General features: G+C 38.1%; 1 protein-coding gene across 2 annotated transcripts in view; it reads right to left on the bottom strand.

Annotated features, from left to right (window-relative positions):
* Nucleotides 1-13835, bottom strand: part of LOC139117147 (uncharacterized) — a 43769-nt gene extending 29934 nt beyond the window's left edge. Inside the window, exons 1-3 of one of the 2 annotated variants that reach the window (XM_070680014.1) lie at nt 13288-13835; nt 8511-8614; nt 4146-6918 (exon numbers count right to left, since the gene is read on the bottom strand). In XM_070680014.1, coding sequence (XP_070536115.1) covers nt 5884-6918; nt 8511-8588 — 1113 coding nt within the window. In that variant the 5' untranslated portion in view covers nt 8589-8614; nt 13288-13835 and the 3' untranslated portion in view covers nt 4146-5883. Of the gene's footprint in view, nt 1-4145; nt 6919-8510; nt 8615-13287 lie in introns of those variants that run through there. The other variant, XM_070680012.1, reaches the window with a different exon arrangement.
* Nucleotides 13836-15115: the final 1280 nt, after the last annotated feature.

Genomic DNA, 15115 nt, shown 5'->3' with positions numbered 1-15115 from the left:
GGAAAATAGTGTTTATTCGCGGAGTCTACATATTTAGTGCAATATTGGATTTGATGGTATGGTCAAATACGAGACTATGAATTTACCCAATCGAGCTGCTTTCTATGTGTTGTTTTTGTAAGTTAGCCTCTATATACCTTCCAACATGAAACAATGATTCGTTGATTTAAAAAAATACTGTAGCGACGTTGTACCTTTCAGTTCATAGATTTGTTTTCATTGTTCACTATCGCTATCGGACGAGGGTGGTGCATTCCGGATAGTATTTCTTAACAAGACATACAAGTCAGCTGCTGCATAAGGTTCTGTCGGTACACGTATGTCATTATCTTGAATATGCATGCAGCAAAAATCAAAGACTTCCCTATCACATGGATATTGACCTTTCTTAACGCATTCTTCTTTGCAAACATCAATTTCCTCTTGAGTGACAATTACGGAGCAATCTCGACTGCCGTATATCTGTGGTACTGTGAACATTACATGGGGTCTGCCGATTGGCGAAACAGCATTACGTGACCTGCTGATTCTGTGACAATTCCACTCAATCACGGCATCGTCAAGTTCTTCCTGAAAAAAATTGAAGTGGCACTCTTATTTCTTTGTCTATTTTGTTATCACAGCAGTTTTCTTGTTGTGTCCGCATATTTTCTATTGGCACATGGACTAATATTTTGTCTGTCAGGATTTTCTTTTACAAATTTTCATTTCAAGAAATAAAAGATTGATAGATTATTATGTTTTGATAAGGTTTACAAACGTATAACCGAATTAAAAGAAAACGTAATGATAAGGTTTCTTCACACAGTTTGTGCGAAATATTAAAACACAGAAAAGTATTACCTATTGCCATGATATTTAGGGACAAATCGATATCCTCCTAAAATAGGAAGATAAACGCAAAAAGAAAAAATGCAATTGTTGCACAATTAATAGAAATGTTGAAATTGTCGGGAAAATCATACTTTTCATTTCATTACATTCCAGCTTCTAAAGCTATCAGCAATAGACCACACATCGTACTACCCGAGCGTCCAATGAACTTAAGAAAAACAGTTAATGCTCTCAAAAATATTTTTCTTTCAGCAAACACCGTCTACCATTCTATATAGACTGCTATTTCCATATTAATTATTTTACAATTTAATGGTTACAATATTTTAACGTCTTCTATGGGGAAGATTGATAATGACTTTTTTTTCTAATTATCAGCGAAAACAAATTGCTAACGCTTGCTATGATCATTAAAATGCACTTACTCAAACTCATTTTGTCAGTTGCCTTTTCTTCAGTGGAACACGTGTAATGTCAATATATTGATTGATACATCGAGTGGTTGGTTGGTTGGTTGGATTGATTGATTGATTGATTGATTGATTGATTGATTGATTTATAGGCATTGTTGTCTCCACACTTGCATCGTTTTTTATACTCTACAAAATCGCAACTGTCATGAAATACAATTAAGCGAGAGTTAAGAGAGAGTTTGCCACTGTTTTGCCTAATTAATTCGCGTTTGTGATTTCATTGTCCAGGAATCCATCAATCTCCAAATGTACAGAGAAGAGAAAAAGGAATTGTTAAAACTTTGTAATTTCATGACAGCATGACAGCCATAACAATTGGCGACATGCAAAGTGTGCTCTCTAACCGAAATAGCATTGTAATGTTTTTGTCGTGAGTAATCTGAGCACAGTGCATGTATTTACATATCAATCTACTGGGGTAATGTAATTATATTTATTTGGTTTGAAGAAAATGTACGAGGACATTACCTGAATTGTTTTCATGAAGCAGAAACGAACTAAATTTTTATCCATGCATCACCACTAAAATGGCCATCACGTTTGAGACCTTCGAAAATGTCAAGCCAATACTGACCACAGTGAGAGCGAAAAATGCCCCACCATCTTTCGATGCGTTGGTTCAATTGGCTTGTTCCATAATAGAAACAATTTTCATCGTTTCTCATAAATCGCTGCATCTGTTCAACATGTCCATTTTCAGTACCAAAGTCGGCGCGAACTTTACTAGGACAACGGCCTAAGTTTTGCACAGCATCCATGAAATATCCAGCAATAATTCTCGGATCACTATTACTGTGATAAGCTTCTGCCCACAAAACATTTCGCGAGTAACCATCAATGCAGCCATTTATTGCTATTCCATAAGGAGTAAGTTTGTCGTACGAATCTAGGTGCCACATAAAATTTGGACCTGGCGACGAATACTTCCGACGTCGAAGACGGCCTCGTGTTCTCGATTCCACACCTTGAGGGTCAATAACATGTAAAAGCAGTCGAACGGTCTCTCTGTCTATGTTTAGGCCATGTTGCAGGCACTTCAAATGCATCCATCTATATCCGTGAAGCCTACCTGACCTGTCGATTTGATCAGTCAAGAACAAGATGATATCTCCAATGTTGGAGTAGTGTTTACGCCTGAACAAATGGTTCTCCTTCAGTATTCGCTTCAAATGACGACTGCTTATGACGATGCCATGGTTGGAAGACAATAAAGCTAAGATTTCAATGTAGTTTAGCCCCATGTAAAAGTACAAACGAATAGCGTCAAGTCGATCCATTGTAGCAAAGCTTTCAAGGTTGTGAACTATCTTGTCCTCATGAGATATTATCTTGTGCTCACAAGAAAAAATCTTGTGCTCACGAGATAGTTTCTTGAGAGCACAAGAAAAGATCTTGAGAGCACAAGAAAAAATCTTGTGCTCACGAGATAGTTTCTTGAGAGCACAAGAAAAGATCTTGAGAGCACAAGAAAAGATCTTGTGCTCACGAGATAGTTTCTTGAGAGCACAAGAAAAGATCTTGAGATCACGAGAAAAGATCTTGTGCTCACGAGATAGTTTCTCGTGAGCACAAGAAAAGATCTTGAGAGCACAAGAAAAGATCTTGAGAGCACAAGAAAAGATCTTGTGCTCACGAGATAGTTTCTTGAGAGCACAAGAAAAGATCTTGAGATCACGAGAAAAGATCTTGTGCTCACGAGATAGTTTCTCGTGAGCACAAGAAAAGATCTTGAGAGCACAAGAAAAGATCTTGTGCTCACGAGATAGTTTCCTGAGAGCACAAGAAAAGATCTTGAGAGCACAAGAAAAGATCTTGAGATCACGAGAAAAGATCTTGTGCTCACGAGATAGTTTCTTGTGAGCACAAGAAAAGATCTTGTGCTCACGAGATAGTTTCTCGTGAGCACAAGAAAAGATCTTGAGAGCACAAGAAAAGATCTTGTGATCACAGGAAAAGATCTTGAGAGCTCAAGAAAAGATCTTGTGATCACAAGAAAAGATCTCGTGCGCACAAGAAAAGATCTTGTGATCACAAGAAAAGATCTCGTGCGCACAAGAAAAGATCTCGTGATCACAAGAAAAGATCTCGTGCGCACAAGAAAAGATCTTGAGAACACAAGAAAAGATCTTGAGAGCACAAGAAAAGATCTCGTGAGCACAAGAAAAGATCTTGTGATCACAAGAAAAGATCATTTGAGCACATGAAAAGATCTTGTGATCACAAAAAAGATCTCGTTAGCACAAGAAACTATCTCATGATCACAAGATCTTTTCTTGTGTGCACGAGATCTTGTCATGTGTGCTGGAGACTTTTTTGTGTGCTCTCAAGATAGTGTCTCGTTAGCTTATTATCTTTGCCAACACAAGTGTAAAATCTTGTGGATGAGCCCAGCCTTAATTTCTATATTAAGTTGATTATGTCATAGAGAGAAGCAAGAGGGACGGAGCACTGCGGAAAACTCTAAAAGAAGTGACAGCTTCCAATGTGCGATGTCTGTTGGGATTTCGGTCAATAATTGCTTTTGTTTCACACCTTGCGTTACACTGTACTGGCAAAAGTGTACAAATTTAGAGTTCCGATTTTGTTGCAGATGTCAGTTTAATTTTTGATTTCGTGCATTAACAGTAATCGCCAAATTTTCCAAGATTTTTTGTTCAAATATTCCGCCATTTTAATCTACAGCAATCCGTGGCCATGATAATAAATTCAGTAGTAAGGTTTCTACTATGGTCGCCTCAATTTAGAGCAAACCAAAAATAAATGCATGGGTTTCTTTACAGTTGATAGACTGTATCCTCTCAATAATTATTGTAAATAAATTAGTTCCGAGCCACTACGTAAACACATAAAACTCGTTCTTTATTTTATGGAAAACACATGTTAAACGTAATTACATTGTCAAAATTGGAACCTTTCACATTGGGAACCACTAAACATTGTTCACCATGGTAAGATACGAAAGAGTAAAAACGTTCACTCTAGCAAATGCGTTAATTTCTTGTTTTGGGAAAATGCCACACATACTTAAATGTTATACTAAGGACAATAACATCATATCGCAAAGTCCAACAACCAGAACATTGTCACTGAATACTGTAAATCTGGTAAAATCGAAGGTAAACAAAGAGAAATTATTGGCTTCATTGTTGGAGTTATATACTTAGTTAAGCTAATGTGCTGTAACAAATGTCATCGTTTTTTAAATACTTACCTTTGAAAGGTAACTGTGATCAAAAACAAACTTCTTTGGATAGCATAACAAATAAGCAAACAAGACTAGCAAACACTATCACTAGTAAATCTTTTGTTTGTACGATGACAAATTTTAGAAAATGCTCAGATTAATTTGTTATGAGTGATTTTTCAAATTCAAACATACTTCAATATTAAACATTAACAAAATAACTAAGCTGAAAATCTAACATTAGTAACAACTAGAAATCGTCATCAAATGGTGTAAAGTAGAAGGACAACAAATAACGAAGCTTGGAGTTTTGATTGCAGTTATAGCATATGCCAAACATCCATGACAATGTCTCAACAGAATAAAATGGATAATCCATCTATAAAGTTTTGTAACGTTTGTTCAGAGCACTTATGAAATCGCTCTAAATTATGTCCATCCGCCATTCACTATTGTTCAATTCAGCATTAAAGTCGGCGCGAAAGTCAGGATAGCTTTCGTAATGCAATGGTAGTTCCAGTAAGTTTGAACAAGTGTATGCAACTGGTCGACGCTGAATGCCTTCAAGATTTACAAATAAAATCTTAATAGGATCATCAGGCATGATGTCAGACCCAGTACAAAATCGTAGGAAGCGTTTCAAGGTCGGACCATCAACTTCTCGAATGTATCTGCGAAGATTGTTGGCCACGGCAGTGGCCTCCACACTAATAGGATCAGGAAAACTCAACATCTTGACAACTTTTCTTGTCGTTGGTTTTTTCTCCTCGTACAGGTCTAGTAAACTCATGTTGCCAATGGTATTTGCAACAGGTCGAAGTATGGCCCTCCACGACTCGATCACGAACATCGGCTCTTGTATTAATTCTTTATGGGCAATTTCAATGACGATGTCACGAATGTTAGCGGTGCTCGGATCTTTCTTGCACTGATGACCATCGAGAACTTCTAACAGTTCTTCCTTGTCAACAGACTGGAAATCTCGCAAAGCTTCGCATAACAATTCTCGCTCGATTTCTGGCACAAACAGTAAAAAAGACTCCAGTAAGTCGTCTTGGGTTCCGAAAAGCACTTCCTGCATAAGAGGCGGAGCGAACGCAATGGGAAAGTACTTTACTTGCTCCCAGCCTTTGACTAATATTCTTCCTACACTTTTCCACATACAGCTGGAATAGTTGAGTTTACAGTGCGGTACCCGGTAGATGTTTCCAACTGTCCATCTTTCGTAGAACTCTTCCCAAAATCCTGTGTAGCAATCTCGTGTGACACCAATTCCGGTTGTTTCCTCCAAATCTCCATTCGGTAACATGAACTTAAAATTAGGATAATCATGTATGATGTCTGGATCGGAGAATGCATTGAGCATGTCATCTACTATATTGCTTCGATGTATCAGTAATCTTCGAGTTTTATCCAGGTCACTATGATCTTGACTTTGGGTCGATTGGTAAGGATCACTAGATAAACTGCGGGGTCAGACCCATCTTGAAAACCCTCTTGCCCGCTACCAATTTCCTCAATATTTGAAACATCATTACAGGCTTGTGGAGGCATGGTTGAACAATTTCTCTGTGCAGAATTGGAATCATAGCTGTCGTTTTCGATTGGGTTAACGGTTTTATCAGACTGGCCAGGTGGACCTTCATTGCCATCAGAACAGATAAACGGCTCCATAGATATGTCTTGTCCTTCCCCAGACTGCTCCATTGGTGACTGTTCCATGGGTGTCTCCATCAGATCTTCTTGAAGATTTGCAGATAATCCTCCGTTTGCTTCGTCAGTGTTGTTGGACTGTACAGTCACTATACCATATTCATTGTTTAAAGACAGCTCACTAGACGAAAGTTTTTTCTTTGTAGTTACCATACGAAATCGCTGCACCCTGAAACGGCTTTTATCACCCATCTCACCCACCGTAGCATTTTCATCGATATCATTGTCATACTTGTCTCTAATATCAAAATCGAAATCGTCAATCTTTCCCTTAGCTGATATACCGTTCGGAAAAAAGTACTCTGTTGCTAAGTGTAACAGGTCTGATTTCTGAATTGACTTATTTACAAACATAATGGCAGCACTATTGCCCGTCTTGGCGTGAATTTGCTTGAATGCATTGGTGTCATATTCATAGTTGAACCATCTAAACTCAACCCTTTTGTGCGTGTTTTTATCGATCAGACTTTGCTTGTTTCTTTCAGATGATGTAACACCGTCCGGCATTTCTGACTCTTGAGGTTCTACTCGATTAAGTCGTCTCACTTTTTTCTTAAATTTTTGTACCAGTACTGGTTGTTTTTCTTTATTCGGTGCGTCTACTTGCGTCAACAATCGTCGACAAAATTCAAATACAGCAAGTCGGTCACCAGGTGAAGAAAAGTATCGGGATAACGCCATGTCATCCATGGATACCACTACCAAAGGGTCAATCTGAAAGAAAATAAATAACACATGGTACAAATGTCGGCGAAGGACATTATTCATATTTTACACATGTGAACAGCACATCAAAGGAATAAGCAGTCCATTCTCGGGATTTTATTTATTATAAGGGGTATGCTAAACAGGAAAATGTGACCTTAGCCTGGGCTGGAATTTTCGATATAAAACACTCTGACTTGATTTAAAAAAAACACGAAAACTTTACAACTTTCATTTTTCGTGTGATGCTACCACTTTTCACAAACGACAAGCGAGTTCCACTTTGCCCACATTATTCTTCATACTGCTGTTCTTTAACACTTTCATGATGATCTCCACGCAGAAAATTATTATTTTTATTGCCGCTTTATGTTCATTGTTCATCAGATTGTCAACGTAATGATCAACAATCTCGTTATGTATACAGAAAGCTTGTTATCATTGTATCCCAGTAATTTTCAAAAATACAACATAACTGTTAAATGAATGGGATTGAATGGGATTTTTGCTTTCGAACTTACACCTCACATGAACTTTCCCAGCCGAAATTTCTCGGACGAACCCGCATGGTATTTGAGATATCACACTTACTTGGTCATTTCAAAGTCATTAAAGGGCACTGATCACAGCAAAGCTGACTTTGTCACATGTATTTCTTTATGACAAGATAGACAGGAAAATTCGTTTTACCGACCTGTTTGGCAAAGAAAGTTTACTTTTGGGCTTGATATAAAAGGCACTTTTAATTTGGATCATTAGAAAAGTGCCAACATTGGCGCGTTGTGGTTACGTGATTTGGCAGACACCAATTAGGAATGGGTATGCACAATTGCCGTGTAATAATAATAATAATAATAATAATAATAATAATAATAATAATAATAATAATGGTTTAGTTCACCTCAAAATGGTGACCCTTAGGTCAAATTATAAGATGTAAAATTCTAAAATTTGTCAAAAATACTGAGTCGTACTTCAGCAAAAATAAAACACAGATCATCAAAACAACAATTGTATTTTTAAATTTAATTTCATAAGTATTAGTTGGACAAATGACAATAAAAGCAAATGCAGACGGCTTTCAAAGGTTAACTGATTAAACAGTGCCTGTTCCTACGCTAACGTGATTCCTACTGCAGAAATTTCCTGTCCAGTGTCCCTTTAAATAACAGTACCTTTATGGATGAAGCCCCTCAAATGCAATTTTGTCAAGCTTCCTCCCTTTTTGGGAGGTAAATGACTTATTACTGCAAACCGAACGTGAAGGAAACACATATGACAAACCCAGCCTTCATGTGTTCCCCCTTAAATGTGATTTCTAAAAGTTATTGAATTCATGGATACTCATCCTTAAATCTGCATGCATGGCTTTAGGCAGGGTGTCGAAAAAATACTCGCAGACTCCCAACAAACCGACCTGGAATTAGCGTAACAGTATCCATTGCCAATTATAGCTGCTGATTATAAATATTGGTCCTTATTTCAACATGGTCTCAAGACACGCCAGTTTGCATATCTTATCTTATTTCAGTTTCGTCCTTGAAAATGAAATCGAAACTCTATTTCGAGGTAACATGACTTTTCACAAAAACAGTTCATACCTTCTCTGTTTGCAACTTTTCCACGACTTCTGAGGAAATACATCGCGATTTCAAAAATTCCATCAATTTGTCATCCATGATGGCTCGTTCAGTAACTTACACGTCTGAAAAGAAAAGGAGTTAACTTTATCCAAAGGAGAAAAACATACATGGATTTGAGCCACTGATTAGTTTATTGTACCCTTAATGTTTCAAGTCACTGGTGTCATATTCAAAATCATTCACTGTACATGCTAAAATTAGCCGGCTGGTCTTTAGGTGTTTTGCTTACCCAGCTGCAATACTGTAGCTCTATCACCAGAGATGTGTTTACGGTTGCATACATTGAAAATCTTGAAAATATATACTTCAAGTTTGTCGAGTAAGCGTAAATTCCAAATGTAAAAACGCCTTTCCGGATTGGTTTCTGGCTTCCGATCTATGAACATATGAGACTTGAAAAAACCTACATACAAAATTCCCGTTCAAAGGCTGATTTATCACCCCGGGTCGTGGTGCTTTTCTTCCTGGCTAAAACCTAACACAATGCTGTTTTATGACTCATATTAGAATGCTATTTAAGAAAAAAATAATAAAATCTGTTGTCGTATTTAAAAGGGTCACTTTACTAACGCACACTAACAATGCTACCAAGACAAGTTTCTGTGATGCTTGGCGAAAATTTACATGACAAAACATCCAGTTTACATATGTCAGAGCATATAATGGCTAAATAAACTGCTTAGTGACATTAAATACGCATACTTACATTAAAGAAGGGAATGGATGGCGGAGAACACCTCAAAGCAGTCACTCAAAATGGCGGTAGACAAGTTCACACGTGATCATAGCAGTAAAAACGTGTTAGAAACAACCTTCGTTTTCTCGTGAGCACAAGAAAAGATCTTGTGATCACAAGAAAAGATCTCGTGCGCACAAGAAAAGATCTTGAGAGCACAAGAAAAGATCTTGAGAGCACAAGAAAAGATCTTGTGATCACAAGAAAATATCTTGTGCGCACAAGAAAAGATCTTGTGATCACATGAAAAGATCTGAGAGCACAAGAAAAGATCTCGTGCGCACAAGAAAAGATCTTGTGATCACAAGAAAAGATCTTGAGAGCACAAGAAAAGATCTTGTGATCACAAGAAAAGATCTTGAGAGCACAAGAAAAGATCTTGAGAGCACAAGAAAATATCTCGTGATCACAAGAAAAGATCTTGTGATCACAAGAAAAGATCTTGAGAGCACAAGAAAAGATCTTGAGAGCACAAGAAAAGATCTTGTGATCACAAGAAAAGATCTTGAGAGCACAAGAACTTGAGAGCACAAGAAAAGATCTTGTGATCACAAGAAAAGATCTTGAGAGCACAAGAAAAGATCTTGAGAGCACAAGAAAAGATCTTGTGCGCACAAGAAAAGATCTTGTGATCACATGAAAAGATCTTGAGAGCACAAGAAAAGATCTCGTGCGCACAAGAAAAGATCTTGTGATCACAAGAAAAGATCTTGAGAGCACAAGAAAAGATCTTGTGATCACAAGAAAAGATCTTGAGAGCACAAGAAAAGATCTTGAGAGCACAAGAAAATATCTCGTGATCACAAGAAAAGATCTTGTGCGCACAAGAAAAGATCTTGAGAGCACAAGAAAAGATCTTGAGAGCACAAGAAAATATCTCGTGATCACAAGAAAAGATCTCGTGATCACAAGAAAAGATCTTGTGCGCACAAGAAAAGATCTTGAGAGCACAAGAAAAGATCTTGTGATCACAAGAAAAGATCTCGAGAGCACAAGAAAAGATCTTGTGATCACAAGAAAAGATCTCGTGCGCACAAGAAAAGATCTTGAGAGCACAAGAAAAGATCTCGAGAGCACAAGAAAAGATCTTGTGATCACAAGAAAAGATCTTGTGATCACAAGAAAAGATCTTGTGCGCACAAGAAAAGATCTTAAGAGCACAAGAAAAGATCTTGAGAGCACAAGAAAAGATCTTGTGCGCACAAGAAAAGATCTTGTAGTATCAATCTATTGTAATATTTTACAGAATGAAAATTGGCTTTTAAAGAAATAGCTAGTCACTTAGTTGATGGATCTTGGATAAGTTAAAACTTAGGCCATGAAAATGTCGACATTTATAAACTTGAATATTGATTTATTCATTTCCTGAAAGTTATGGATTACAAATAAATGCTAAATTTGATCACACTTTCAATGTTCAGTATACGATAAGATCAGTTAACATTGTGTAAAAATGAACATATACAATTTAAAGTTGACATTGATCAAAGTAAAAGTAATATACAAATACTGGTAGCACATTATATTACAGAATAGAGTACTGTTAACTTATAACAGTCAGTGTACTTCACTGTGTGATTGATAAACCATTATAGTTGACCTCTGCAGTCGAATTTAGAAGCCATTCAAACCTAATTTTGGACAAGTGAGAGTATAAATTAGATCATTAAAGCATCCCTGATTCCGTTTATTATATAGTTGGCATGAGATTTGAAATTGTAGTGTCATATTCTGCCTCTGAGCTTCAATACATAAATTTTAAACTGTATGGCCGCAAAATGCAAGGCCTTGAATTTTACTCCCTAGGCCAACCACAAAAGCACGATAAATTATCTTGTGCTCACAAGAAACTATCTTGTGCTCACGAGATAAGTTTCTCGAGATCGCAAGATACTATCTTGTGCTCACGAGAAACTATCTTGTGCTCACAAGATCTTTTCTTGTGCTCACGAGATAGTTTCTCGTGCTCACGAGAAAGATCTCGTGCGCACAAGAAAAGATCTTGTGATCACGAGAAACTATCTTGTGATCACAAGAAAGATCTTGTGATCACAAGAAAAGATCTTGAGATCACAAGAAAAGATCTTGTGCGCACAAGAAAAGATCTTGTGATCACAAGAAAAGATCTCGTGCGTACAAGAAAAGATCTTGTGATCACAAGAAAAGATCTTGAGAGCACAAGAAAAGATCTTGTGATCACAAGAAAAGATCTCGTGCTCACAAGAAAAGATCTTGTGATCACGAGATAGTTTCTCGTGAGCACAAGATAATTTTTTAATTTTTTGCTTTCAAACATATCCCTTATGGGCTTTCAATGTCATTTTCAAACAATTTTACCGAGTGCAAAATAAATTGAAACAACTCTCAGATTGCACCATTACACACATCAATTTTCAATACGAGAGAGGGATCCCCTCTCGTGCTCTCCCCCTTGGGGTGTTTTAACAGTTCTACTTAGAATTTAAAACACCTCTCAGATTGCACCAGACTGCACCATTGCACACATCAATTTCACGAAATTTTCCATGCAAGATAGGGACAGTCCCTATGACGCTGTACTTTCAAATTCTGTCCAGTCAGATATCCTAGTGAAAACCCTGTCATGATTCACATCTAAATTAAACAATACTATATGGTGGGATACTGCTTATAGCGTGAGCTTTTTATATCTGTATATTGTTGTCACTTTGTGCTGTATTTTTGTATATACATGTATTGGTATTTAACTTTTCTAAGTAGAGTGATCAGTCAACATTTCTGAGTTAGAGAGGGGGTTACCCAGGGGTGGGGGTTACTCGATAATAATGACTGCCCCGTTGTTTCGGAACCAAGGTGCGGTTCCTTCATCAGTTGCTCGACTTTTGTTTTCCAACATGTTCGTTAGATGGTTAAAGGTAAAAGTATGTACAAGTATTGTGTTCCAACTGATCTAATGTGCAACATTTTACTCCGCACACAGTAGAGGACTGTACATTTGTTGTTGGGGAAAAGAGTATCCAAATGAGGAGTGAGAGAAGAAAAGTTACCAGTAATCAGAGAGTGAAAAAAAAATTGAACAGTGGATCAGGTACGAAAAAAAAATTGCAACCTCTTAAATCTTCCAGATCTCCCCGGATATCAAATGGTCCATCCCTTAGACGGATAATATGGTTTTGCAGTCCAGCCCTACAACAAGGCAGCCGAAACTTGGCAAGTTGTTGAAGTGCCCCCGGCCGAAACCTCGAACTTGGCTGCCGCTGGGAAAGGGCGTGACTGTCGTTGGTGGCGATGAAGACGAGAGAACAGCAGGGGGTTTTCAGTAGAGAGGGGTGAAATATGAACTTTGTCGAATCATAGTGGAAGAATAATTACAAACAGCTATCATTTTCTCCTATACATTAGAACAAATGTTTGGATGTAAAACACTTTTGGGTCTACAATTTCCCATGTACGGACTGCGATTTGACTTATGTCTTGTCTTTGCCCATTGCACTGTTCCTGGATTCTCAACAAAATGACTGTGGCCACTGAAATTATCGCAGACGTGTGGGTTGATCACAAGTAACGTACTCGGCATCACAGGTTATCGTAATGTTGCTTGGATAGTCGTTCGAGGTGGGCGGCCGCAGGTTACTTGGAAAGTAAACGGCGACCTGCGGCCGCCCGCCTCGAACGACTATCCAAGCAACATTACGATAACCTGTGCTCGGCATTGCTGTCTACTACACCTACTTGTGATGTAAACAGAAACCTTACATGTAAAACCATGGCGGTACAAGTACCTTTATTGTGCTAAACCGAGACCATTTCACCCACAGTCGCTTGTGGCTAGGCACACGGCGGTTGGCCCCCCTACCTACGGCCCCTTTACCTCAGAGGGGCCGTCTTTCTAATCACAAGCTACTGTGATTTCACCAGGAAAACAGTGATTTGTATAAAGCGCTACAAAATAACCGTGATAAAACAAAGCCCTGGAGAGCCGGGATCTCAAAGAAATAATAAAAACCAGAGTCAACTCACAGTTTAGCTTGACGATGTGTAGTTCGTTGCTCTGCATGCTCTGTAGACAGGACGTCCAATAACGTCAGTCTGCCGCGTTCTGGCGTGAGGATAAAGTAACTAAACCACGGGGGTATTCTTTGTGCTATCTCCGTGAAGGAACAATTAAATGCGTTTGCCAGCTTCTATTCTTCAGATCTAAATGGTATCGCAGTTGACCCCAGCCGTAGATCTTTAGTCATTACGTAATGTACGGTAATTTTGCATCACTGTTGGTGTTGTGCTCGCATTTTGAGGAATACGAGTTGAGGTACCAGTCTGGATCGTAATGCTTTCAGTAAGGGGTGGCCCACTTGATTTTCTGGGGGGGCGCTGGAGGATTTTAGGAAAAAAATGTCACTGACCATTCATATGGAAAAAAATTGTTTCAGGGAAGGCTGCAACAATATAATTGGTGGCCATGTATCCTAATACAGCAGATTGTGTCTTCAGTGGTCTCTGGAGCTGTCGCCTACTGCGGGTAATTATGGCCAAGCTATCATGGATTGGTTGATAATTAATCTGCTGCGTATGGTATGAATGGGTTATGGCAACTCTACGAGTAGAAGAAACCTGTGTTAGACTGGAAGAGCCGTCGCTCGAGGGCGCTCTTTACGCTTCCCTCTTACAAGAGGAGGGCTCCAAACTCTGTTAAAGAACGAAAAAACTATTTCAATTTACTCAGTGAGGAAATTGAAAAAGCCTCACGAGATCATGAATCAGATTCCATAATATGTGGCGGTGATTTCAACTGTGTTGTAGATACATCCAAAGATAAGATATCCTCAGCTAGGTTGTGTAATGATAGTAGTGTACAGGAGATTAAAGCTATGATGAATCAGTTCAATCTGACTGATGTTTGGAGAAAACTACACCCACATCTTCTCAAATACACGTGGGATAGACTTTGCAATGGCAAAAAGAGCTATCAGACAAAAGTTAGACTGGACCGATGGATCTTCACGAACGACTTGTTTACTGAGGTTAAAAATGTGAAATTGTATCTTGTGTTATTTCAGATCATCAACCAGTTGTAGTTGATATGGAATCTTTAGAAGGTGTAAAACGTGGGAAAGGGACATGGAAATTCAATAACAGTCACCTGTCATGTACTCATTTCAAAAACCAAGTAGAAAACCTCTGGAAATTTTGGCAAAGTCAAAAGCCTCTTTTTGATGACATTTCAGTTTGGTAGGACAGAGGCAAGGATAAACTTCGAGAATTGGCCATTAAGTATAGTTTACAGAAAAACAGAAGTAATAAGAAACACCGTAATCTGTTGGAAAAAAGACTGCACAATATGATGACATCAGATCAATCTGCAAGTGATATTGAAGAGGTTAAAAACCAGTTAAAATCATACGAATTAAATCAAATACAAGGACAGCAAATTCGATCAAGGGCCCAATGGGTTGAACAAGGAGAGAAGTCTTCAAAATATTTCCTCAATCTAGAAAAACAGAGAGGTAAAGAAAAATATTCAAGGAGGTCAGAGACAAGAGTGGCAAAATAGTCACTGATATTGATTCTAATTAGACATACAAGCAGAATTTTATGAAGATCTTTACAAACAAGAAAATGTTGACACCCTACCATAGATAAAACCAACATTTTAAGTAATCAAGATAAACAGAGTTGTGAAGGTCAAATTACACAGGAAGAAGCTCTTAACGCTTTAAAGTCAATGGCCAACAATAAGTCACCAGGTTCTGATGGCCTTTCAGTGGAATTCTACAAATGCTTCTGTCATATTTTAGGGTCTGACCTAATTGAAACATTTAACGCTTGCTTTAATTCAGGGGAATTGACG

This window comes from Ptychodera flava, chromosome 18, assembly GCF_041260155.1.
Source record: "Ptychodera flava strain L36383 chromosome 18, AS_Pfla_20210202, whole genome shotgun sequence".
NCBI lineage: Eukaryota > Metazoa > Hemichordata > Enteropneusta > Ptychoderidae > Ptychodera > Ptychodera flava.
This window is presented reverse-complemented; position numbering and strand designations above follow the sequence as displayed.